The sequence below is a fragment of the Aythya marila genome, assembly GCF_965140915.1.
Source record: "Aythya marila genome assembly, chromosome: 10".
Classification (NCBI taxonomy): Eukaryota; Metazoa; Chordata; class Aves; order Anseriformes; family Anatidae; genus Aythya; species Aythya marila.
This window is the reverse complement of record NC_139051.1, coordinates 12,546,650-12,573,193: the sequence shown is the minus strand read 5'-3', so window position 1 is coordinate 12,573,193 and position 26,544 is coordinate 12,546,650. Positions and strand designations below refer to the sequence as shown.

Genomic DNA, 26,544 nt, shown 5'->3' with positions numbered 1-26,544 from the left:
ACTATAACTTCTAGAGAAAACTTGTCCTGAGGAAATTTTGCTCAAACAAGTCAATCTGTAACAGTAGTTATCCCAGATAACTGGAAAAGCAGTAAAATATCTAATCACATCTGTTACTTGTAATGCTGCTGTCACATCTGGGCACTCCCAAAGTTTGTGGAAAGGGAACAACAAAGAAGCAAAATTGTTTCTTGTATCTTTTACTCCTAAACTAAGTTGTTTGTGTTAGTCCAATTAGTTTTGAAAACAGACATATGCAGAAACAGATACATACAAATTTTACAGCATGATTAAAAAACAAACAAACAAAACAAAACAAAAACAACACACAAAACCAACCATAATCCACACATGGATGTTTTTGTTGGTGGGATCTTCTTGTACAGGTTGACAGATCAACATTTCAAAAAGCCGTGTAAGAGCTACTACAGCATTGCTATTGCTTGTAGGTACCAGTTCCTAAGAGATACAAAAGGAGGGGTATTATACTTTGAGTTAAGTTAGCTTACATTTTGGAGTCAAAATATTAAAGTAATTAAACAATTAGCTAATTCAGAACAAATACTTGGAGGCAAGATTTTCACTGATTTTCATTCAAAAGATCATTTACTTCTTGCTAGCCTTGAAATGTCAACATATAGGTTGTTAACCATGTTCACGGCTACCATGGGACCTCCAATTCTTACATCTTAAAATAAAAACACACAGAAACAACTACAACAATGAACAAGCAAAAGCCCATGCACTAAAAGCATGCACTAAAAAACACATTGAAAAAAAAAATACATGTACATTTCCCTAAAACTTAAAAAAGTGCTTTCTCTATTCAAAACAACATCTTTAGAGGAAAAAACAAATAAACAAACAAAAACAAAAACACAGAAAAGCACCACCAAAAATGCAAAAAAGGGTGACTTTCCACTAAATACTTTGAATGATTAATTTTTGAAAAGAACAAGGTAGAAACTATGATGAACTTACAACACATCTTACCTAATGTTCTCTTTCCAGCTTTTCACACCGGATACAACAGTTGCACTTCCCAAAATAATGGGTGGCTGCTGCATAGACATGGTAATTATCCTCATCAAGAGACAACAGCTCTTACTATCCAAGTAACAAGAATGCAAGTGGACACCTAACTACTGCAGGAAAAAATCACAAACAATACCTTGCACTGTTTCTGACGGAGCTGTAATGCTGGTGGTATTAACCAATCAAAAAGTCCCTGCAGAAGATCTTGATGTACCTTTAGGTTAAGAGGTTCAGGCAGTTTACTTAACCAAGAGGTAACAAGTGGTGTCCAGCCTAGTTGTGAAGGCTCCAAATAAATCATGCCACAGCGACTGACTGTAGCAGGCTAGGGAAGAATGGTAAACTTCCTTTATTATATATTTAATTTATTTAACTTAGTTTTATATTTCCATTAAATACAGAACTTACAGATGCCTGGGAAAGGTCCATTGTTTCAAAAATTAGACTCATCTGAAGGGACATTTGGATGATTTCTCCACTCATCAAACAAAGCTTCAATTAAGAAAAAATTCACAAGTAAGATTACAAAAAAAGAAAACATGCAGTTGTCAATTACCCTTCCTATTACACTGGATGTGTACGTGAAGATTAGCAAATCCCACTTTAATCAGAAGCAATGCCAACCACATAAAATGTTTAATAATTTGGAGCAAAAAAACAGTAGTTTATAAGCATTACCTAAATTCTTCACTTACATCATAGTACTCCACATCATCCTACCAGTAGGTTCATTACCAATAACTATCAACCCTGTATATGACAATAGTTCAAATCGAGTATTTTCACAAATTATCCAAAATTTAAACTCAAAATGTCGTCTGTATTTTTTATATACACATTCAAATTCTTAAGGCCCATTTTCAGAAGTTGTATGGTTACAAATTTAACTTCAGAATTTAATATTGAAAGTGCAACCTTTTTTGTCTTCAGTTGGAATTGCAGAAACTTAATTAGTGACAACTTGAAATTGTGGACTTTATATTGATTGTATTTTTTTTTTAATTTAAAATTGAATTATTCATTTTCATTACAAACATCTGATATTAAGGGAATACTATACATTAAACGTCTTAGGGGATGATACTATGATTATGATTCCAAAATAAAACAACAAAAAACAAACAGAAGACTTAACAACTTATTCTCAAAGCCACCTTGTATTTGAAATGCCAAGTTTTCCTGTTCCCTTTTGCGTTTTTATATGTAGAAGAATAGTTTCAAAATGTCATATATCATTTAGGCATTTATTTGCACTGATACCTTTTTGTTGTCATCCAGAACCGTGTTCATGCTTTCTATCCACAGAGTATCAATTGGGCCATCAAAGATAACCCATTTGCGTTCAGGAGTCTCAGATAATGCAAATTCTCTGAAAGTATTAGCAACTATACCATCTGTCCACTAGAAGGGGAGAATGTAGGAATGAAAGGTAAAAAGACAATAGTATAGATATTTCAAATTAAACTACCAGTAATCCTATTAGTAAGTATTTGCCAAAGACTGTTCATATTGAACTGAAAAAAAAAAGTAAGCTATTCCTTTTCATTTTTATTCTCTTTAACAATTTTCTTGCTCTGTGGAGAGCAGAATATAGCTTTACAGTTTCACAAAGGGGCACACAACATCAGCAAATTTAAAAACAGTGATCTTTTGCCTTTAAAAATACTTTTTGTTAAAACAGAAGACAGTGAATTCATTTCACAGAAAGTTAGAAGTACTTTTTTTCTGGCTTGCATCATCTTCTTCCCAGACTCATCCTAAGTTTCAGTATTTCATATTCACTCTTCTATATTTTTTCTTCTCCAAACCTAAGTTTTACAGTGGGGAACTGATGAGTTTATAAGTTTTTCCAGATTGTTTTGGCACTTCTTTGATTATACTAGATCAGAACTGACAGAGAAATTAATCCAGTTAAGTTTGGTATGTCTCCCTAGCATGGATAGAGCTATATTAGGACAACGCCTCTCAGAATGGCATTGCTTATTTTGCATATTTAAACCTATGTAACTACATACACACTTACTGCTGCATTTTCAACATTAATTTGAAACCAGCCATCTGAGTTAGAACAACAGTAATTAAAATTGTATTCTCATGTGCGTTTAAAGTGATAAAACCACAAATTCAACTGTTTACTATCAAGAATCAAGGAGGTCTCACATATATGGGGTTTAAAAAAACAAAACAAAACAAACAAACAAAAAAAAAAAACACATACTGTTATATCTGCTTGTTGATTCTTAAAACCAATGAACCAGTAATGTTATTAACAGTACAGCCCTACAAACACTGGATTCCAGAGAATGAAGAAACACTGTCTGGAAGTGGGACTTAAAAGTCAGAAGTAGATGCCTTTCCTGACCTGAAAACAGCTGTGCAATAACATCATGAGTTAACCTAAAGTTAAAATGCAGTTAAAAAAAGTAAATTCATACAAGCCCCATGAAAGCCACAGCATGTGACAGGATGAAACAGATAAAGACAGGCAATTAATACACACTATTTAAAAAACATGCATTACCTCATGAGATACCAAATCAAACTGCCCAAAAAGCTGACCCATAGTGATTGATTTTGGATTCACAGTCCTAAAAATTACTCTTTCTTCTTCACCATAACCACGCTCATTCATCAGAGACAGTGTATCCGCCAACACATGTAGAACTTTGGTCTTCCCAGAAAATGGTTCCCCTACTAGCATAAAGCTGTTAGATGGAAGAAAGAAAAAAAAAAAAAAGCTGTTAATAGATATCTTGCAATTTTTACTTTTACAGACCACATGAAGGCCAACATCATCATCCATATGCTTAAATATTTTGGTAGATCTGTCCCACATATCTAGAAAATAACTTTTTAAATGTGTTGCATTCAAAATCATACATGAACTTGCAAGCCTATATTGTGTATCTGCCTGATTTTTACAACACGCACACACATACCCCTAGGAACAGAATGGCAGAGATCTGATTACTAACACACAACACCATTGCTCATTACAACTGACTGATGGCCAGTCAATCTCAGCAACGGCAGCCCCCCTGGCCAAGTCCCCCCAGTTCCATTGCTTAACACAATGCCACATGGCATGGAATATCCCTTTGGCCAGGCTGGGCCAGCTGCCCTGGTTCTGTCCCCTCCCAGCTCCTTGAGCACCCCAGGCCTGCCCACTAGCAGGTGGTATGAGAAGCTGCAAAGTCCTTGACTCAGTATAAGCACTGCTCTGCAACAGCTGTAACATCGGTGTGTTACCAGCATTATTCTCATGCTAAATCCAAAACACAGCACCATGCCAGCCACTATTAAGAAAATTAGCTCTATCCAGGCCAAAATCTGGACACTAGATTCATGAGAATTTCGGTACACGTTAAAGTAGTATTGGTTAACCAAATATTTCAACACAAACATTTTGCCACCATTAAAACCTTTTATATGTGATATAGATAACCATGGTATAAACCCAAATGATGACAAATATAGCTTGTGAAACAGTAATGGGAACCTTACCCATGTCTAACAATCATCATTTCATACGTCTGTATCATTTTCTCTATGAAAGCTTTTACAGGTTGGACATTATGTTGAATACAACATTCTTTTGCACATTCCAGAAAATCCTAAAATCAAAACAAATCAGTCTTATCATTTACTACAAGTTTTTCTTTACTTTTCCTTCCTTCCCCTCCCCCCCACTTTTAAAACCCTGTTCTTGTGTTTACTAATTATAAATGTATTCCAGATTAAGCATATTTATTAATTTTATTCGTTAGTAAAATTACAAGTAAATATTCATTGCACCCTATCAAGTAAATTCATCTCCTGGACTACAGTAGAACAATTAGGATCATTGTCAAGGTTTTCACATTAGTAGTGTTTCAGATATTAATTAACCAGAATAGAACAAACATCCCTGAAGAAAAAAAAAAAATCACTTCCGTACTTCCTATGCTAGAACAGGAGTTAACTACAAATTTTGTCCTGCAGGAAAGGCATATCAGCAGCAGCAAACCAACCCTGTGCATCAGTATACTACATTTTTGACAGGAGTCTAGTGTTTACTGGAAAATTTTTAAAAGTGAATCCATTCTGTTTTTTCCACCATCTTCATCTTCTTCCCAATGATCCTCCTACAAAGGAACTGTGCTTTATTTATTGTTATAAGCAAAAAGAAAATGCAAGCACAAAGCTTAATCTCACTGAAATATATCCAACAATTAGGATCAATTACATCCAAAATTAGGATGGAAATCAGCCAGAGACTCTGAAATCCGGTACATTTGCAGATCAGTTTCTGATTTGTAAGATGCCTTACACAGCCCTTCTGGATGTAAGGGAACTCAGATGTGAATTAAATTTACAACAGATCCAAGAATTTTTTGTGATACAAAGTTTCATTGCAAACATTCACAATTTTCTGTATCTCACAACAACTCACAAATTACTGTATCAATTACACTTGGTTACAAGATAAACAAGCAAAACTGATAATTTTTACTAACAAAAGGTTACAAGTATACTTACATTGTAGTCTGCATCAGGAAGTTTGATTCCAGGAAATAGATCACTAGTTATACCCATGAAAAGGGGTATATCACATGACAAAAATTTGGGCTCGTTCACATCCTTAATTGATCTAAGAAGCTAGAAAAAACAATTACACAGTTTATTTTTCTCATTAGAAACAAAGAATAAACTGTTCAGATATTAAAACAATATGTAACAAAGATTATTAATTATATGGTGCCTTTGATAAGCAGTTAAACACAATTGTGCAATCAGCAGAAGAGCACTGGAAAGTGCAGCATGTACTTAACAGATGTTAATAAAAAAAAAAAGACAATCTTTTTTTCACAAATAGGGAAGATAAATAAAGTGGAGCAGTGATGTGACAGTGAAGATGTGGTGGAAATACCCTCAGAACTGCACGCACCAGTAAAATTCCTTATGAATTATTCCTTGAACTCACCAATACATCTTCATCTTCCTCTGGAAATTTCAATTTTAGATTCCCAGCAGCCACCAAAACAGCTTTAACTGCTCGCATACCATAGTCATAGTGATACTGAGAGGAAAGCTGTTCTGAGCAAAGCCTGTAGGTCATTACTATCTTCACTGACAATGACTTTGCATTCAGAAATCCGTATGAATAGAGAGAAATTTCTGCTATCAGAGCATAGTTAGGAACCATCATGGCTACTGTTCGGAAAAGAACCTGAAACACATACCCAAAGAAATATCTTTAGATCATTTTTGTGGGTAATGGATCATCCCACCACAACATTTCCACTTTCTACTGAAGTACTGCTTAATATGATTATGTAGATAGGCTGTGGATCATTGACACAGTCACACTGGAAAGCAGTAGTGTACAGAACACTGGGAGTCAATCAAATAGAAAAAGTGCTAATTTATGCAGAGAGAGTTTATGACTTGCTATGAAGCTAATGTAAACACAACACTATCAAGATCCATCTCCATGTACACTTCAATGCAGAAAAAACACTCTGCAGCTATTTCCCCACAACACTGCCCCAGGAGTGCAGTTTGCCACTTATGGCATCCAACACAGCAGTAAGTGATGTAGATAGCATGAGAGAATGCACTTCCTTTCCTGAGGTAATCAGTGCTTGACATATTTTCATACCATATTAAGTCTGCTTTAAATTGACACGTATAGTGTAGCACATACTCTGCCCTACCCTGAGTGTTAAGGAACAGCACACTGTAGCACTGCTTCCAAAAGGCTCCTAATTACTTTGTTAAAGCCAAACCTCCTTAATGAAACAGCTCATCTAGTCACAACAATAATCCCTTAGATTTTATTTAATCATGTAATCTAAGCAAACTCATTATATGTATGAAGTGTAGTTCACCAGAACTTCTTTTAAACAAGCCTACAATAAATGTTATGTAAAAATACTTTCTTAAAGCATTCTTCCAACATATCCTTCCATCCTAAAAAAGTTATCATCCAAATAATACAATATAATAACAGTCTGACACTTGCCAGTTTACTTGTTATGGTATTGAAGTCTTCGGCCTGGAAAAATAAGCATTAAAAACACAAATAGACACAAGAGGAAAAAAAAAAAAAGTTTAAAGTCTTTCAGAAATAACAAAAGTAGTTAGGAAAAAAGAGATTTGGTATGTGTAAATCACAAAACAAGTATGTGGTAAAATATGAAGTAAACCTGAAATAATACCAGAAATATGTATTTTTATTACTATTTTAAAAATATTTTTTTTAAGCAAAGGTATGTATTTTACAATTTTACCTTCAGATTATCTGGAAGTTCAGAACGTCCTGCATAACCTGGGTTCATAGTGATAGCTACAAAACAGTTGGGGTTAAGCTTCAGTTCAGTTCCTTCAAAAACAAATGTTTCTAGCTTTATCTGTATGGCTCTCTGGATGCAAAGGATCTGCTGTGCCACAACAGACAATACTTCCAGTTCAATGCGATTGAATTCATCAAAACACGCCCATGCACCTGACGAAGCCAATCCCTTGAAAAACTGTAAAATTAAGAAAGACAGCAATAATATCTCTAACACAATTTTCAAGGATTCAAAAGAAACTAAGAGTATCATGTTGGAAGTTTAATTACATGAAAGATACAATTCTGATAATATCTAAGCCTGTTTAGAGCAAAGGTCAATGATATAATGACAAAGTCTTTGTTTTAAAGAAAGCTAAATCACAAGATTCTTATCTGGTGAACTCTTGTTTCTTTTAATTAGTGACTTACAGGATTTCATGATGCATAGAAAGTTTAACATATGTAGGGACTGTTATATTGTGTCCAAGGGTAGCAAACCACAAGTGACACTAATTTATTCAAGTGTGGCTGCTAAGTGGGCACCCTACAGTTTTTCATCCTAATAAATAAAATACAAAGCCTAACATTTAATTCTATTTACCTTTCCCATTGCCAGGTAATCAAGGCCATCAGAACAGTTGAAGACAACACACTGCACAGCCAAAGCTTTAGCTAAATCTTTGGTGGTCTCTGTTTTACCCGTTCCTGCTGGACCTTCTGGGGCCCCACCAAGGTTTAAATAAAAAGCTCCGATCTAAGGAACAGACATAGTTTATAGAAATTATTAGTACTTCATTCATATGAAATTATTCTGAATGAAAGTGTTACTTTAAATTGTATTAGATAAATAAAATGACTGTATGAAACTAAAAGAAAAAGTACATTTATATATTATGCAAATTTAAAAATAAACTGAAATTTACTTATGACTTAGAAATAGAGACAAGAGAAATAATTTTTTCCTAAAAGAGAATTTGGTTTTATACATTATGATCATGACCATGATTAGTTACTCGAACTTTATTGAATCCAGTTTAGATACATCTTGTTTAGATACTTCTTTCACACCAGACTTGAAGCAATTAGTTTACTATTTTCTACCTCCACTACTACTTTAATATACTTTTTCATATTTTCTTTTTCTTTCCTACACTGTCCCTCTTTGTTGCATTTGTACTCCTCACAGTATATCATTTTGGTATGCATGGTAATTTTCCATTGTAAGGTTAATTGATGATAAAACAGTAAACACCTCTAACAGAAGCAGGGAGACTAAAAAGTTGCTAAACTCCTACTAGTCTTAGGAAAGCTATGATCAGAAGTGGTTCCTTCGCCATTTCATTTAATAACTACAGGGCATCAGAAATGGATTTTATGTTCTCGTAACCTAGAAAGTGACAAAACCTAAACAGGGAAGTTTTTCTGTACATATTTTAAAAATCATATTCACAACAAAAAAATCCACTAAAATTTAAGTCATGTTGATGGGCTGTCCAGATTTGCTACTGTAGCTCAATTTCATTTTCAATAATCTATAGAAATTATGGTCTTTGAAAGTTGTCTTTTACAGAAATAGCAGTCTCTGAACAACTGAGAGCCCTAAAACTATGGCTATAATGAACAATTCAAAAAATAACATACTACAGTAAATATGGTATTTAGTACCACTTATTGTTGAGATCATACCAAGGTGCGATAACACCTGTCTGTTAGAGGAGTAATGACAAGGCGTGGTGAGTTTCCAAGGTATTCATAAGCATATTTTACATTGCAATTAACGATGCAGACACGAACGTTCTCAGACTCCCAGTAATACCGTAGTTGTGCAAGCCACTGAAAGTCTGTTTCACTCTGTACACCTGATAAATACATAATTAAAAGTAAGAGAAGTTTTAGGTAACTGGATTTTCTATTAGATTTAAATTTAAAATGACTTTGAAATTATTACTGTTTATGCTCACGTCCAAATACTCACATACATTTGATGCTCATGTCTTAAAACTGTTGTGTTTTATGCAGCAAAATCAGACTGATTAGCATTTTTTAATTATCTCAGCATAATGAAATTAAAGAGACACAGAAAGAAAAATATTTTTAAAAGAGAAGTACCACTTTGAATCATTTCCATGACGACATCTCTAGCATGAACATCAATAGTAACCAAGGCACCCAGAGTAGTCCTTGTTTGCTTTGAAAGTTTTCCTCTTACCAGCTCTACGATATCATTTAGTTGAAGCTGAAGTGTATTATAGTAATCCTTTAACTCCTGGGAAAAAAAAGGTAATTATGAAACTGAGTATATGACAGCTTCGTGTTCCAGACTTCTTCACAGTAACTAAATACCTTAATGGAGATTGCTTATTAAACCTATATATTTTTACATCATCTTTTTTTTTTTTTTTTTCATCAATTTTTCTCTCAATCACTGTTTTTCATGTATGTTCCAAAACTACATTTTAATCCAGGCTTGCTCTAAACAGGAGTATTCAAATACCTGAATCAAAGGTATAAATCACTTTACAGATATTCATGCACATCAAACTCATATGCTGACATTTTATCAAATTTTATTTTGATTGTAGAAAGAGAAGATTTTACTAGGCAAAATACATCAGCTGAAATGAAAAATGAATAAAAATTTAAAAATAAAATAAAATACGCATTACATAGTACCTCTGGTCCACTGCAAAGAACTTCATGTACCTCACTTGTCCAGAACATTTGAGACACACACAAAACTACTTGTCCAGGCCACTCCAGAACCCAGCTTTTTCTCTCAGTCTCTAGATATGCCTGAAAGAGATAAATACAGTGTACAAATACAGTGTCAGTGCATACTTAAATAGTGGGGTATTGCTGGATGAAAAGCTCAACAAGAGCCAGCAATGTGCACCTGCAGCCCAGAAAGCCAGCTGCATAAAAAGAAGTGCAGCTAGCGGGCTGAAGGAGGTCATTCTCCCCCTCTGCTCTACTCTCATGAGACCCCACTTGGAGCCCTGCATTCAGTTTTGGAGCCCCCAGCACAGGAAGGATGTGGACCTGTTAGGGTGAGTCCAGAGGAGGGCCACAAGGATGATCAGATGGCTGGAGCTCCTCTTCTATGATGGAGGCTGATGGAGTTGGTGTTGTTCAGCTTGGAGAAATGAAGGCTCCAGGGAGACCTTAGTGGCCTACCAGTACTTAAAGGTGGGCCTACAAGAAAGCTGAAGAGGGACTCTTCAGCAGGGAGTATAACAACAGACAAGGGGTAATGGCTTTAAAGTAAATGACTGTAGATTTAGATTAAATATAAGGAAATAATGCTTTACTGTGGGGGTCATGAGGTGCAGGAACAGACTTCCCAGGAAAGTTGTGGATGCCCAACCTCTGGAATTGTTCAAGGCCAGGTTGGATGGGACTTTGGGCAACCTGGTTTGGTGGGAGGTGTCCCTGCTGACAGCAGGAGTCTTGGGACTAGATGATCTTTAAGGTCTCATCCAAATCAAACCATTCTGTTTTTGTGATCTAATACAGAAGCATATATTATGATCCTATTAACATTCTTTGCTGAAAACATTCTTTTCCTTTTTTCCAAGTCCAAATTATCTTCCCCTTAGATCTGCAATTTGTTATCAATTAATTTTTAAAGATTCATGTACTTATCTTTCCATAATATGTAAATATTCTGGTAAATTATTTTCCTTTAGGAGGGAGCAAGCATATTGTAAATGTTTAATTGATTTCTAACTTCTAGTTAAATAAAAAATGCTAAATAATTCATTTACTTCAAATTATATATCCTAGAAACACCATATTGCTGTGAATCTTAAAAAAGATTAAATCCACTGTTACAGGAAAACAACTTAATTCTTATCCAAAGTAAACTCTTACTTAACTCACTATAAATGCAAGTCACGTTAACTTGTTCCTGGTGCCATAACTTCATCTATATGAACACTTGTGATCAGTAAGAATTTTAGGAAGCCAAGAGACATCCTTAAAATAAAGGTCTATTTCTCTTTGTGCCACTGTTATTAAATTATTACAAAAAACATAAAAACATACTGCAAAATCCATACCATTCTTGACTTAGCAATAACATCATGTACACTCTTCAGCATAATATCTTCTACTTGAATTAACCACTTCTCCACTGCACCTCGAGCTTCAGTAGTAGAAATCTTTGAAATCAGTTCAACACATTCTCCTTCGGAACTATACATTGCTTTAATATCCAGATTGGGAAGGAAATGTAGTTTAGCAATGCCTTCAAAACACTTCTTCAAGTGAGGCTGAACTCGGAGAGGATCTTTAGTCTCTGATAGGATCTCCAACATTTCATCATTAGACAAGAAAAAGAAGCTAGAAAAAGATTGAGAACATGAAGAAAAAAAAAAGTGTTTTTTTTTAAAAAGGAAAAGAACGAAAGGAAGCTAACTGAACTATCAAGCTGCTTTAAAGGCTGACCTTACTGAACAACAATATAAATGTTCAGGACTTTTGTTTTTGAAATAGCCTAAACACATCATACCGAGGAAAGAAGAGACGCTTTTTCTCAAGGTATGCATTAAGCCCTTTCATGATTTTGTCAAGAAGCTCATTACAGTTCTGAAGCTTCTCCAACAACCCTAGCAAGGAAGTAGCAACAAGAACCTGTAATAACAAACACATGCAAACTATAAGTTATAAATAAGATACTTTGCACAGCAAAAATTACTCAACTAACGTACAACATTGTTTTATTCCTAGAAAGCCTAGGCAGCTAATGTAGCTGATCACTGTATATTCTATAAACAGAAATACTGCTGTTTCTTTTTAATACAGTCTTTCTTCCTTACCTTTGGGTCTTTGGCACAATATTTCATAATATCCTTCCACTGTTTATCAACAGTCTGAAATAGACGCCCCTCTTCTGGCATCTGTTGCATGATATCCTCAGAAGAAAAAATGGGTTCCAAATAAAGCCATTGTGCTTGCACTTTCAGCCATTCATCAATTATCTCCTGAATTTGAATTAGGCGATTTTCCCATTCCTTAATAAATATTTAAAGAATGTTACATGGATATTTCCACACAAATAGTATTAAAGAGAATAATTAGAGGAAAAGAGGACACTGATAGTTCACAAGAAGAAAATAAAACAAAAAGTGTCTAGCGGTCTGCAAAATAATGGAACAATATTTAGGTGTATTTAGGTTCTTTGACTTATACTGATGGCCAAAGGAGTTCAGAAATTTAATGTATCTGGAAATGAATTTCCCAAAATGCAGTTATCACTTTAGCATTACAAACTTCTGATAACTTAATGGTTCAGTAACACCCTGCAGGTTACCAGTGACAAATGCTGTTCCATCTCCCACAGCAAGGAGCTCTTGCTTTGCAGCTGAATTATAGCAGGGACACAAGAATACCAGAAAGACCACTAGATCAGAGGACCAATCCAGCCAGACTAGTATCCTGTCTCGAAAGCAGACAATAGCAGATGGCTCTGGAAGAGGCTGTCTATAAAGGATAAGTACCCTTTACGGGATTATTACATGTTAACTGGGCCTGCCTGAATCACCTATTTCTAAATAACTAGAAGGAATTAGAGAGGGTAACTGCAAAGCAAATTGATGAGCTTCTCTCCTGACAGCAGATATAGCATCAGCACCACAAAAAGTACTCTATCTCTGCAAATAGACAAGCAGCTGTAAATTGAACCCATCATTGTTCTGAGGCCTGATTAAAAAAAATAAATGAATAAATTCTCCCAGCCCTCCAAAAGTTTTTCTGCCCAAAAGTAAACACTATAGTTCAAAATTTGATTCCAAAACTCAAGGACTACATCACTAAATGTGGATTATTTGAACAATAATGAAATCTTACTTTGAAGATATTAAGAAGCAAAGTTAAAAACCATAAATGAAAGAGCAATTTTCAAAGTCTGTGAACCAAAGTTTTTTTTGGTTGCACTTGTATCTGAATGGCAAAAGAGAGAGGAAACAAAACTTGAGATGTAGAGGGAACTGCAACACTGAGAAATAATGTAGGAAGGACTTAAATGAACTCCAGAGAATCTTGCTGAAGAAACAATAATGCATTTCACTAACATCAAATAATAATGTTGTAATACTGTTGGCTTACTCTTGCATTACAGTTATTATGCAAATCAAAATGGAAAAAAAAAAAGTATGTTTTTCTCATCATACTCTGATTTCTTTGTCAAATGGTTTAATGAAAGGCGATCCCCTCATTGTCTGAGTTTTCACAATCTGATCATCGAGAATGGCTTGAATCTCATCCACTGCAGACAGAATATGAACACCAGTTTCACGATACACAGTCGTATTGAAGGAAATCGAATCCCAGGTTTCCATCATGGCATGCATTGCTTTTTCTAAGGAAAATTCCTACCATATGAAAAGAAAATAATTTATTCTACTTACTTTATTATTTTTTTCAGGTTGATTAATTCAGTACATAAACTTACTGAGCTGAATAAACTATTTTTATCTAACAGCATAAGTTATTTTTAATGTTTTTCTTAGTAATTCATTTTCTAGTGCATAGAAAGCAGTACCCTCATAAAATACAAAGGACGTAACATGAAAGACAAATGTTTACACACTCACGGTTATCTTTTAATGGGCCAAAGTTTCACCAAATTTCTTTTGTATAAGGGCAAAGGCAAAAAGTCTAGCAGATCATAAAAGCCAGCACAAAGTGACATGACATTATATTTGTCACTATCTAATCTCCATGCTTACCTTACTCGCACCCACACTTATAGCTTCAAATTCTTCCAAATAAGGGCCTAGATTCTGCTTTAAAACTTTTCTCAGGGTAGTCCCAGAGTCTGGTGTTAAATCATATCCTACTATATTTGACATCTGCTGCCAATGCCGAGTTCGCATGCCAGGGTTACAAAAGACATTCACGGTGGGAATGTTCTCCTAGTTGAGGAAAAAACATAACATAAAAATTGCAATGTGTATTATTTCTCAACTTTTTTTCTCATCCTTGTTTTGCATTTAAAATTGTTGCAGTAGCTGATGACATTAAAATCTTTTCTGAAAAGTGCAGACAAATCCATTCCATTCCTAAATAATTGCAGTAAATTACTGAAGAAGAAATATAATGCTGTGAAGCAAAGGTCTTAGCAAGAAAGTGAAAAGGAACACAATTTCAACTATGTTGTGTTAAATCAGACTTCTACTTAATATGGTCCCAGGTCAAAATTCTTAACTACATTCTTAACTGTTTCCCTGAATCCTCAAAGCACTTTTCCCCTGTATGCATTCACTCTTTAACTGTCCACATCCCTAAAACTGCTAAAAAATCTATAATCCTATTAAAATAAATGGGACAGTACAATGTAGGCATGGTGATTCAGAGCTCTGCCTCTCTCTATCGCAATAGGAAGAAGAAATAATTTCCAGAGGATACTTCAGGGTGCTTAGGTTCAAGCATTTTTCTTTAGTTTCCTGTGACTAGATCTAGATGTCCACAAACACAGAGTAGCAAAAGAGCAAATCCTTGTATACTAGTTCACACATAGGGTCTAATCAATGCAAGTTCAACAGACATTCTTAAAAAAAAATGCATAACCATAACTATTACTCAAACAAGCAGTAGCTTTCTGCTATCTGGCCTTCCTTTTGAAGCCCTGCTGGACAGAACGGAAGAGGAAAGGCTTTGCCCTCCTGCATCTCTGAACATTTGCGTGAGGTCAGAAAAAATTTGGCCCTGGTGCACCATTCAACTCACTAGGAAAGTTAGTAGTTCCAAATGGGTTTTACTTGTATCAAACATCAATATCCTAACTTAAAGAGGAAAACTCTGACACTGCAGCAACCATACTTAATTTAGGATTTTTCCCTTAGCATTAAATATTAATAACCCTCGCCATTTTATTTTTACCTTAAAGCCTTTAATCTGCTCAAGAACTGAAGAACACATTGTAAGAGTTGGATTTGCCTTTATTTCTTCCCCTTTCTTCTCTTCTACAGTTCTGTGTTGTGTCTTTTTCAACTCCTGCTGAATTTTCTTCTGTTTTTCTTGGAAGAGTTTTGACATTTTGTATATCTCTCGAGAAAAATCATCAATCTCAGCCTCCATGACTTCCCCATTTAGTTCCAAAAAGGCACCATCCATCCATCTGAGAAAAAAAAACGAAGTTAAAAAACAGAATAGCAAATGTACTCCACAAACATTTAACACTTTGTTTTGCAACACGAATGAGTAAGATTAATTTAATAGTTATTTACATGAGAGTAAAGCTCTTGTTTCCAGTTACCATCATTTTACACAAAATTCTAATGCACTATTAAGGGTGGCTTGATCATGCTCTTCCGTGTATTTCTGTCCTGCCCTCAGAAAATATTAATACTTTCTGGTCTTATTGAAAGAATACAAGAACTGGTAAGAAATCTCACTTAATTTAGAGCCATATTACAGTTTTTGTGGTAATATCTAGCCACTGAAGAGCAAAATAATCATTTGGGCACATCTACATGGCACTTTGGACAGACATTGAAGTATGGTTTTCATTACATACAGACTGTGACCTTCCTAATTAAACTTCTTCCTCTTCTGGCATACAAAATGGCTCATACCTAACCTTTTTTTTTTTGTCCCAATACATTTCTTTCACAGAACTTGTCTTATTTATAGACTTACCAGTGTGACCAATACAGTTAGAATCCAATATGAAATACAGTTAATTGTATTGCATTTAAAAACAAACCAAACCAAAACACAACAGATGTTTTCTAGCTGAATTGAAAACAATAACCCTAATACATAAACTATATTACCATTAAACTTAGATTTCTATCAACAGATAAAAGCTTACAAGAAAACAAATGCCATGTTCTATATCTGACATGAACAAAAATAGCATGAGTATTTTGTCCACTCTCCCTCATTTACCCTCAAGTATAGAATATTGAAATACCTCTTCTGTGTTTGCTGCCATTTCAGTATAAGTTGGAAGAGTTTCTGATATGGTTCAATATCAACTTTTAAGTTGCTGAGGAGTGGGAAGTCACTCAATTTCCACTTGAACAGAGTCTCTTCTTTATTAATATGAGCTACTGTTTCATCTGCCTCTTGTATGCGTTTCTGTAATGCTCTCACGTCAGCTACATACTGAAATCAAATAATCATATGTCTTGAGAAATAACTAAGCTATCAAAATAAAGCATCAAAACATAGTAAGTCTTTCTGTTGACTCCCACAAGGGTAGAAAGACCTTGCAGAGAGATCTTGATAGAGTGCTGGGCAATCACCAGACGTATGAAATTTAAGAACAAATGCTGGATTCTGCTCCTGGCATGTTTGGTTTGTTCAGCCCAAAGCAAAGCAAGCTGAAGGGAGGCCTCATGGCAGCCTGCAGCTTCCTCCCAAGAGGAAGGAACCTATCAGCTAATTTAAGCACAGTTTTATAGTAAACCTTCATTTGAGTCAGATATTATTACCAATATAGCCCAAGAAAACAGAGGGGTGGGGATAGAGCTTTTAATGAGTTTTGACATTGTGGCAAGAGGTTAATACACTTTGTAGTTCACATTTGCTAACAGAATTTATTACTTAATTCTAAATTTCTTCCATGATTCCTGTGTTTTAAACATACAGAACATTTCTATCCATTTTATACTAAATGTTAGTCACACCTGTTGCATGCAGTCCAGTTCTGAGTATTCTTCAAATTCTGTTACAGAATGTGTCAGCTTTTCTAATTCCACCATCAGTTTCTCAGACTTCTGTATTAATTCTTGTTCTCCTTTACGTTTGGACTCTTCAATCATCTACAAAACAGACAATTGTTTTTATAGTAAAAAGCAATGCAGAAGTGGTTGTAAATCCCCACAATAATTAACATACATAGTGCTGTCTAAATTAAATATTTAGCACAGGCAGAAAATAAATGATACAGGTAAGTTATTATCCTTAAAATAAATACATTTCTTGAGGAGTTGCTTCCTGTATGTCCCATTTAAGTGTGTGCAGCCTCTGTATGTTAATGCGGAACCTGTACCTCAATAATTGTAGCAGTTAGAATTGCATAAAGGACTCCTTCATAAAAATATAGGGAAGCTCCAATTGCTACAGCACAGGGTAAATGTTAATGCCAGAAAGACTGGTTGTATTATAACAAAGAATAAAGAGATTCTCATCATTAGGATTCAATGCTTTATTGCCAAAAACTGAGACATCTACAGTTGCTGAAGGCCAATGCTATCCCACATGTATCTACTGCTATAAAAGGCAGAAATTATAGAACACAGGAAAACTCTAAAGCACAGGATATGCACAAAAGTGGGTTATTTTTAAGGTATCAAACAAGAAATGAATCTCTGCAAAAGAGATCACCTAAGACAAGAATAGTACTGCCACACAAAAATTGTGAAGGACAAACAGAACTCCTCCCGAGGAACCAGTTCTTTTCAACTGCATTACAGTATGATTGGCAGTAGTTTTAACCTGAAAGAGAGTAGTTTTAGATTGGATATAAGGAAGAAATTTTCCACAATGAGGGTGGTGAGACACTGTAACAGGCTGCACAGAAAAGTTGTGGATACCCAATGATTGGAAATGTTCACGGTTGGTTTGGACAGGATTTTCAGCAACCTGATCTAGTGAAAGATCCCATTCAGCAGGGAGGTTGGGCTAGATAAGTTTTAAGGGTCCCTTCTATGATACTGGGATTCTATGAGGAATGGACTTATACTAACAGTATAAAATGCAAACTTGCAGACTAGCCAAGACCTGATGTAAAGATATACTTTTCCTTAATCTAGCAAAATGCAAGTTGCCAGATAGTCAGCTACCGAGAGATACGCTTCTGAGGGACTCCCATTAATAAGTCAGATACACTCTGTACCAACATTTTCATTAAAATAATCTGAACACGCGTCATGAATTCTCTGTGTACAAGTAGAAAATTAATTCCACTCATTTGGGGGGGGGGGGTGCTACATTATTGTAAAATATTTTGTTTGCATGTTATCAGACAATCTCACAGTCTGGGTATATTTTAAGTTAGAGACTTATTCAATACCCTTGGACAGATTCTGTAGTATGGAAATCAAGCATAGTGGAAGAGAAATCCTCAATTGTGATATTTAAAAGGTATTGTTATTTTTATAAATATGTTAAATGCCATTTCTAAAATTCATTAATAAAACCAAGGACAAATTTTACACAATTAATACAAAGAGAAAGAAGAACACCGAAAGACTTGACTTATTATATCATAGCCAGAGAGAAAGAAGACAAAGAAAGCAAGAAAGAAAGCAAGACAAACATAGACCAGAGGAGATAAAAAAAAAAAAGAAAACAGGAGAGAGGAGAGAAATCTAATGTTCTCTTTGTGACTGTAGATGTCATGTATTTTCTATTAGTGATGGCTACCTAAGTAACACAATTCCTACTGTTCATTACTAACAAATGTTATTAGGGGCTGGCAGTTATATTTTCAGTAACGGTCAATTGCATTGTAGTAATTCTCTACAGTCCTATGTATTACTTAGTATTGAGCACAAACGAATTAAAATATTAGGACTTTTTGAAGGTTTTAAGTTGCAACACCAATTTTTTGCATTTTTAAATTAAAATTATAATAAATTCTGCATTTTTAAATTTTACTCCAGAAAGCCCTCTTTTGATATAAAAATCTGGAAATGCATTATTTAAGCTCTTCCAAATGAGTAAGGTTCATGTTATATGTATAGATATATTTAGCTGCTGAAAAAATAAATAGCTCAAGAAAAGTGAAAAATGTAACAAGTGAAAATATACCATAAACAAAGAAAATATCCTTACATTATCATGTTCATCAAAAATAGGGTTAATCTTCGTTGGCCATTGAACAACTGTTGCATTCAGTGCAATGTCTTCAGGAGCAAATAAAAAAACATCTAAGAAGTAACTCATTTGCAAACAGCACTCCTATAATAGAGATATCACAAAACCTTATGTATCATAGGTCTGTTTAAGGCACAGGATAGGAAAACATTATCTACAATGATGCAATAGGAATCTACATTTCATGGACTTTTCAGAATTTAGAGCTACTTCAGGAAATTGAGTATTAACAGTCAAAATATGTAAAAAGTTACTCAGATCCCTACCCCCTTCATGAACTTCTTTCTCTAAATACAACTTCTGTGGCCGGTTAATCTAAGTGTGAAATCTTCAGCTATCATTTTATAACATTATGCAACATAAATGTGTTATGCTTAAAGCCGTATTACCAAACCAGAAAATCTGATGCACATCATCCTAATGTATAACAAAGCACAGAGGTTCTTATCCAATAATGTTTTTGGCTGACATACACCTTACACAATTTTCCAGGTTTGTTCTCCAAGCACACACGCAGTACTAGTGCTAACGTATCATCGTCTATATTCTGCTCAAATAGCGAATTGCTTCTTGTGTGTTCTAAGCCATGATTTTTTATACATAAAATTATCTTTATACTTGCATGCTGCTTTTACACAAATAGCTTTTTTAAGCAGCCCTAAAATAAATTTCTAGGCACAACTAATAACCTGAATGCTTTTCAATCTGCTTTACTTTATCAAAAGCTGCATTTCCTCACTGATGAGCGGAACACATGGGAATGGGGAATCAGAAGCCTGGCTTGTTTCTCAAAGAAAGGTACATGACAAAGAATGAGCAGAACTTCCTTGTTTATTAATACAAGCAATAAGACTAGACTACATTCACTGCACTCCAGAATGAATGCTGTATTTGTATACGCCAGCACATTTGGTAAAAATAAGAATGAAAGAATAGTCATTTACCTTGATCCTTAACAAGAGGTCCTGAACACCTTTGATTTTGACCTCCTTTATGTAAGCTATTGTTTCCATCATTTCCTCTGTGGTCTCAGGAACTTTTAATGCACGTTCTTTAATTGTTTCAAATTCTCTACATATCCTATATTTTTTACATAAAATATCAATTTTTTAATATTTTAGTTTGGCTTTTTAAAAAATTTTAAAGATTTTAAAGATTAAAAAAAAAAACTTTTTAAGATTTTAGTTCAGCTTGAAAGGAAATAAAGTTCAAATTACTGTCTTTCAAGTATTACCCGTGTACAGCTCCATTACTTTATGAAATTAAATATATGAAATTAAATAGAGAATATGAACAAGTAAACCTAGCAAAATGCTATTTATTAACCTACAATAATGAGTTTGTTTGAATTTAGGGGTATTCTTTTGCGACAAATGCTTCAATTATTTTTAATAAATACAAAAAGTACTTAAGTAACTTAAGCACAGTATCATTAGCACACACTCAAACACATCCCTAGTAAATATTCTTCCATTCTGCTAATACGGAATCACTGTAAAACAGGACTATAATTTGTTCATCTTAACTGAACAATTTAATATGACTTCACTAATGATCTAATCTATACCTGCAAGTTAACCATTAGAATCCATTAGTATTACTATCTGTCATTACCTATGAAAGCCTAGAAGTATATATCATGTAATATGAGAATCCAGCCAGTCTTTGACAGTGCTGTACTACTGTATCTCACACTTTAAAAGCCATAACAGCAATGAAGCCCTTTGATCTTTTAGCTCTCCCATTATCCAAGCTTAATAGTAATTTCCTCCACTAGTTTTTAAGTCTAGTGCAGAGGAAAAAATGCATCAGCTGGAGCATCTTCCATGAAATTTTTACTTAGCCAAGAGCCTTCATTAAAAATATCTATATAAAAATAAATATTTGCATTTCTTCTAAATATTTCCACTATGGATTTAGCACACATAATGTTCACAAACACAAAATTCTACTTACTTTTCATTTTCCTCTCTGTAATTTGCAACTATTCTGTCCATCAACATTTTTGCAAAGGTGTTTGCGCTACTAGCCAAACCTTGCTTTAAGTCCTCACAATTCAAACTGATCATTGGAAAATAAGCCATCTCTGGTAAACTCAAGATTTCCTTCTCAAGGGTGAAGAATTCATCTATGAACTTCAAAAGAAACATTAGATTTTTACATTGCAGAAATGTTATTTAAATAGTTGACTAAATAAACAAGTATTACACATCCAAGAAAATAAATACTCATTTTTTCTATTTACCACATACACTTCTACAGAAAGAAAAAGCTTATTTTTTACATTTGGAGGCAGTCAACATAACTTTTAGCTAAAGGCTGAATACCTGTTATTCTCTGATTCCTTTTTATTACTGCTATACATACAGTAAATATTACTTACAAAATGTAGAAATGAACTTACAGTAGTGTATTCACCAAAACTGTGTTGTTCTGCTTCAAATCTTTCTATACGTGCCTGTGCAGTTCCATCCACAAGCCAGCCATACTTTTCAACTGCAATTCAAGAAATACACATTTTATAACACACTGTACAGTAAGTTACTTATTTCAAAGTAACACAGCCATTATTTAAACATGTTCTTTTGTCACTCACCATAGTTTTCAAAATATTCCTTTGGACCTTCTAAGTTGTCTTTGATAGAGCTTTTCAGTGTAGATGTGGCCCATGATACGATATGAGTAGGAAGCTCAGTGTCCAGACAAGTAGTGTCTCCCGCTAGCCAAGAATGGACTGTTTGGACATTCTAATAGAAGTGCAACTTCCGATTATTTAATTTAAATATAAAAACAATACAGGGATACATTTATTTTAAAAGTAAATTGCAATCTCCAGAAGACACGATATCAGAAAAGTATGAGACCCTAATCACAATTAAGGCCAGGCACTTGACACAGACCTAGAACAACTCCTCCAGATTCAAGTTTAACAAGAAACATGTAAGGTGGACAAAAAATAACTACATTATCCAATCTTACATAAATCTGAATTCTATCCTACATACAAAATAACATGACCAAATCCAAAACACTTTTCTGAAAGTACTCTCACCTATGATTAAAGGCCAATACTCAGTTTGCAGGGATACACCTAAAAGCCACTAGGAAAGTTTTGCCTTCCCTGCATCACAAATTGGTTCCTATAACATAAATATTTAGTAATATAAATCCTTAGATGTTGTATATACTAGTTGTTTGGTGCCTTTTTTTTTAAAAAAGCAAGCAATATCAACTCTGATTTTCTTTGTGGATCTTAATTATTAATGCAAGTTTATGGTAACTCATCACACATAAAAAAGGTATTAGAGATATTTCTACACAAAATATTAGTTTACAGTATGCACTGCAAAACTACTTGATTTTCGGTGTTAAAAAGATATGCCTTTAAAAATGCATAAATAAATTGTTAAGTGTGTCTATTCACATTTAAAACACTACCAGATTTTCCAAACATATAAAAGAAAAAAAAATGCATAAAAGGTTATCTTCTAGCTAGCTTTCTTTCCTGGTTAAGTTTTGAGGCTGATTTCTATTCAATGAACAGGCCAACTATTCATTTGTGGACATATACGGAGTTTTGCAGTTTTAAAACAGCAGACTAAAACAACCAGTAGCAAATGTGCCAATTTTTCATGAACAAGGAATAGCAAAATGAGTTTCAGAGCCTTTATTTATCTTAAATAAAGATAAAAGCATACCTGGAGAGTCTGTCCTATACGATTCACTATAAATAGAATTGCTTCTTCCAGGTCTTGTAAGCTTGGATAAAATTCCATTTCTTTTTCATCAAGAATCAGTTCCATCTTAAATAAAGGTAGATGACTTCTGTCTTCAGGGTCAAAAAGTTTAACAAATGCTTCAACATTTCTTCTCAAGAATTCTTTCAGCTAGATCATAAAATATATCTCCTATTAGTTGAAAGAACAGGAAGCTCCATCCCACCTTCCCTTCATTCAGTAAATCATGTTTTCCATTCACTGTAGTACTTTTGGCCTGATTCATAGATAGCTGAAGTAGTATGAATCTTTCTAATGACTTCAGTGGGTATTAGTCTCAATTTTTTAAGAGCTCAAGCTAACGAACATGTACACAAACACTTCAGTAAAATCCATGCAACTATTCCTGCTAAAAAACTAAGTCTATAAGTAATATGTGCCTTAAATATGAATGGAATAACTGGAATGTATTTTCCTCTAAATGTGGTGGTGGATTTTTTTGGTGTTAGTTGTTTCTGTTTGGTTTTTGATGCACTGTGTTTTGTTTTTTTTTTTAATATGACAATAATTTGATTAGAATATTTTCCATTATTTTTCTACAGAGTAAATAAAGGTTTGATCCTAAAACCGTCTGCGTTCTTGAAATGCTGAACTTAGATATTCCCACTGATTATTATATTCATACATGTAAATAGAACTATGTAAACAACAGATGCTTCAAGTTAACTTGATGTTAAAGGATTGTTAATCTTCAGTAAACTCAACCCCCCCCTACATTTCACATGAAGTTAATCACAAGGAAGAAGCATATTTACCTGATTAATCATGAGCGTGGCCACACAGCTGTAAAAAGAGTCAACCTGATCTAAGTTTATACCATTCAATGCCTCCTTCTGAGTGAAGAGGCTGATAACTCTTTGATACCATGTATTCAGTATCTTCTCTTCTGCTTTTGAACAGCATAAAGAGACATCAGTCTTTAAAGATTCACAGTCAATTGGCCCCTTCAATCTAGAAAAGAAAATTACAGCCTACTGTATACAAAAAATAGTAAAAATAAATAAATAAATAATAAAAAATAAAGAGTGAAGAGATAATAATGTTACACTGTATTAGAAACACTTCTTTCTTAGCAGTAAGTAGAGTGGGAACCTAAGTACCGTTTTTGCAGTCTTAAAAGAAAAAAAACAATACCGCAAACCCCAGAAAATGAAGAACAGTTACCAGAAAAAAAAAAAAGAGGTAAAGACAATGAAGTTCCAAAATTAAAGATAAAATTCAATAACTGATGAAAAATAGTAAGAATAAGAAATATAATCCACTTCAACCAGAGTTTCACGGAGATAATGGCATTGACATTAACTAAATAATGAGGAGACCTTAACAGAATTACAGTCAAAACATCAACCAAAACAGCTGATATTATCATAAATTTAAGGGCAAGTGAAATATTTATGCTTAGAAGAAAAGTTAAATTAAATGTGTGACAAGACAACACTATGATTCTATGAACACAAAATAACCTGCTCAAAGATCTTTAAATGACAGATTGAACAAATTTATTAGAGAAAAAAGCCCCCAAACACAGTAATTAATAGAAGTGCACAAACTCTGTTGTTTACCAGCTTCAAAAATCTATTGGCTAATAATTCACCAGAACAGACTTTACCTGAAACTTGAAAAATCCACTATAAGAAAGGTAGAAAATGCTGAATAACCAAAATCCAGTAAAGTTTTCATTGTGGGGTGAAGAATATGCAATTTAGAAAGGATCCGATTTTTTGCTTGGATAAAACTGTTATGCCATGGTCTAGAAAAATCTAGGCCTCTGAATAAACAAACAAACAAACAAAAACAAGTGAAGAGTTCAAGTAATACTTGAGTAAAAGATTCTTACAGATAAACAAAAGTATCAAAAACCTTATTCACAAAAACAAATATATACTTAACTGCCATACATACATCCTCAGTATAATGCCGTGGAAGCTATAATCTGTCTAATCATCCATGATTTTATACTCCAGGATATTTTCAAATCACCTGCTCCTCCAGAAGCTCTATCAATGTAAACTTCAAACTTCAATAAACTGCTAACAGGAAGTATTTATTATCAATGTTTAGGTGGCAGATGTTCTAATGTTCCAGAAATTGTACCATTCAGATAATTATATTCTGTCTACCTCAATTCCTCTTCTACTTTGCAGAATATAATACTCTTTGCATTTGGTCTCAAGGTTTCACCGCATAGCACCAAGGCCAAATGAAACCTTAGCATTGGATGCAGTTTCAGCGTGTTAAACTACTGCATGATGTTGCTGTCTGTGAGTAAAGTGTCTTGCACGAACACACTCCCTTCCAGAGGCAACTTTAGTATCTAGGCACTCATTGGTTCCACTCTTTGTAACTGTAGCAAAAGCATTAAAACATTGTCAACTTCGTAATTCTGAACTTTAGACATAAATCCACTACGAACAGAAAAAAACACCTCTTTAAGGGTCTCCAAAATTAATATTATGCCATAACTCTGTTCATGCAGCTCAATTAGAATTTCTCACATGCAACTGAGTGTTTTGCCTGTGGGTAATTTGCTAATTTAATCCACTCACAAAGGTGATAAAGGCAAAGGTGCCTCCTCTTCATATTCAAGCCCTTTTACATCTGGCTTAATAAGAACACTTCGCACTAGGAAGAAAAAAAGTAAAAATTAATAAATGTATGAGCACGTTCAATAGGCACTGTACTTCCTCTGCCATTCTCCACATCGGCCTACACACATAGTGGGATGGAAAGGTAACTGTACATCCAAGTCTCCAAAAAATCATTCTCCCAAAGGTAGCTCAAAATCACAGCTTTTGAAAATACCCATACAGAATCAGGTATATAACTTCCAGCCAGTCTGTCCCTTATTCACTAGATAAACTAGTATTTAAATAATTACGTATTTATGGCAATTTTATCTCATATAAATATAGTGGGATACTATAATTATCCCACTGATGACATTATAAAGTTGGTCATAGTTTAAATTGTTGATTTTTTTAATTGGTGTTTTAAAAAAGATTGACCTTTCACTAAAATATTGACAAAAATGGCTAAATTTTAGTTTTCAGATATTAAAGATGTAAATAAAGATGTTAAGACATAATTTATAAGGAATCCACTTTCAAAATTCAAGTTTATGAACCTCATTTAAAAGTTTAAAATTTCAGATGAGTTGTGAATGATTTCTGAAAATAGTTAATTATCTTTGCAAATTTTCATTAGGATCTTATTCATAAGCAGCATCAGAAAAATTATGCATGTGCTTGTGTATGAAGGGCTTAAAAGGCTGCTATTCCTGAAGCTGCAAAAAAAATAAAAGAAAAAAAAAAAAAAAAGGATGACTAGTACATAGTTCTACTGTCTTTAGTAGAAAACAGCCATACATTCAAGCACCACATTATAGAAAAAGGTCAAAGGCTTAATGAAATACAGTCATGAGTGTGAAGTCTACAGCTGCCTTTGTCTTTGCTGGAGCCATAGCTTGAGACTGGTTAAGACAGGATTATATAACTTTTTACTAGTCCAAATGAAAGAAATGAATGGCTAATTGCAGAAGTCATGCCTCACTGAAAGAACAATCTAGAAAAATATTTTCTGTGGGAGAAT

General features: G+C 34.1%; 1 protein-coding gene across 1 annotated transcript in view; it reads right to left on the bottom strand.

Moving 5' to 3' along the window:
* The window catches only part of DNAH12 (dynein axonemal heavy chain 12), a 64,449-nt gene that overhangs the window by 35,712 nt on the left and 2,193 nt on the right, over window positions 1–26,544 (bottom strand). Inside the window, exons 5-34 of the mRNA XM_082768102.1 lie at window positions 25,503–25,578; window positions 24,566–24,724; window positions 23,712–23,907; window positions 22,879–23,067; window positions 21,777–21,927; window positions 21,585–21,676; window positions 21,137–21,315; window positions 20,125–20,260; window positions 19,139–19,264; window positions 16,987–17,121; window positions 16,269–16,462; window positions 15,233–15,470; window positions 14,080–14,265; window positions 13,522–13,722; window positions 12,169–12,363; window positions 11,862–11,983; window positions 11,410–11,692; window positions 10,025–10,144; window positions 9,461–9,617; window positions 9,038–9,210; window positions 7,953–8,105; window positions 7,308–7,547; window positions 5,999–6,244; window positions 5,554–5,673; window positions 4,540–4,649; window positions 3,557–3,740; window positions 2,296–2,436; window positions 1,444–1,527; window positions 1,172–1,360; window positions 340–459 (exon numbers count right to left, since the gene is read on the bottom strand). Of these exons, the coding sequence (XP_082624228.1) occupies window positions 340–459; window positions 1,172–1,360; window positions 1,444–1,527; window positions 2,296–2,436; window positions 3,557–3,740; window positions 4,540–4,649; window positions 5,554–5,673; window positions 5,999–6,244; window positions 7,308–7,547; window positions 7,953–8,105; window positions 9,038–9,210; window positions 9,461–9,617; window positions 10,025–10,144; window positions 11,410–11,692; window positions 11,862–11,983; window positions 12,169–12,363; window positions 13,522–13,722; window positions 14,080–14,265; window positions 15,233–15,470; window positions 16,269–16,462; window positions 16,987–17,121; window positions 19,139–19,264; window positions 20,125–20,260; window positions 21,137–21,315; window positions 21,585–21,676; window positions 21,777–21,927; window positions 22,879–23,067; window positions 23,712–23,907; window positions 24,566–24,724; window positions 25,503–25,578 (4,895 nt within the window). The remainder of the gene's footprint in view (window positions 1–339; window positions 460–1,171; window positions 1,361–1,443; window positions 1,528–2,295; window positions 2,437–3,556; window positions 3,741–4,539; window positions 4,650–5,553; window positions 5,674–5,998; window positions 6,245–7,307; window positions 7,548–7,952; window positions 8,106–9,037; window positions 9,211–9,460; window positions 9,618–10,024; window positions 10,145–11,409; window positions 11,693–11,861; window positions 11,984–12,168; window positions 12,364–13,521; window positions 13,723–14,079; window positions 14,266–15,232; window positions 15,471–16,268; window positions 16,463–16,986; window positions 17,122–19,138; window positions 19,265–20,124; window positions 20,261–21,136; window positions 21,316–21,584; window positions 21,677–21,776; window positions 21,928–22,878; window positions 23,068–23,711; window positions 23,908–24,565; window positions 24,725–25,502; window positions 25,579–26,544) is intronic.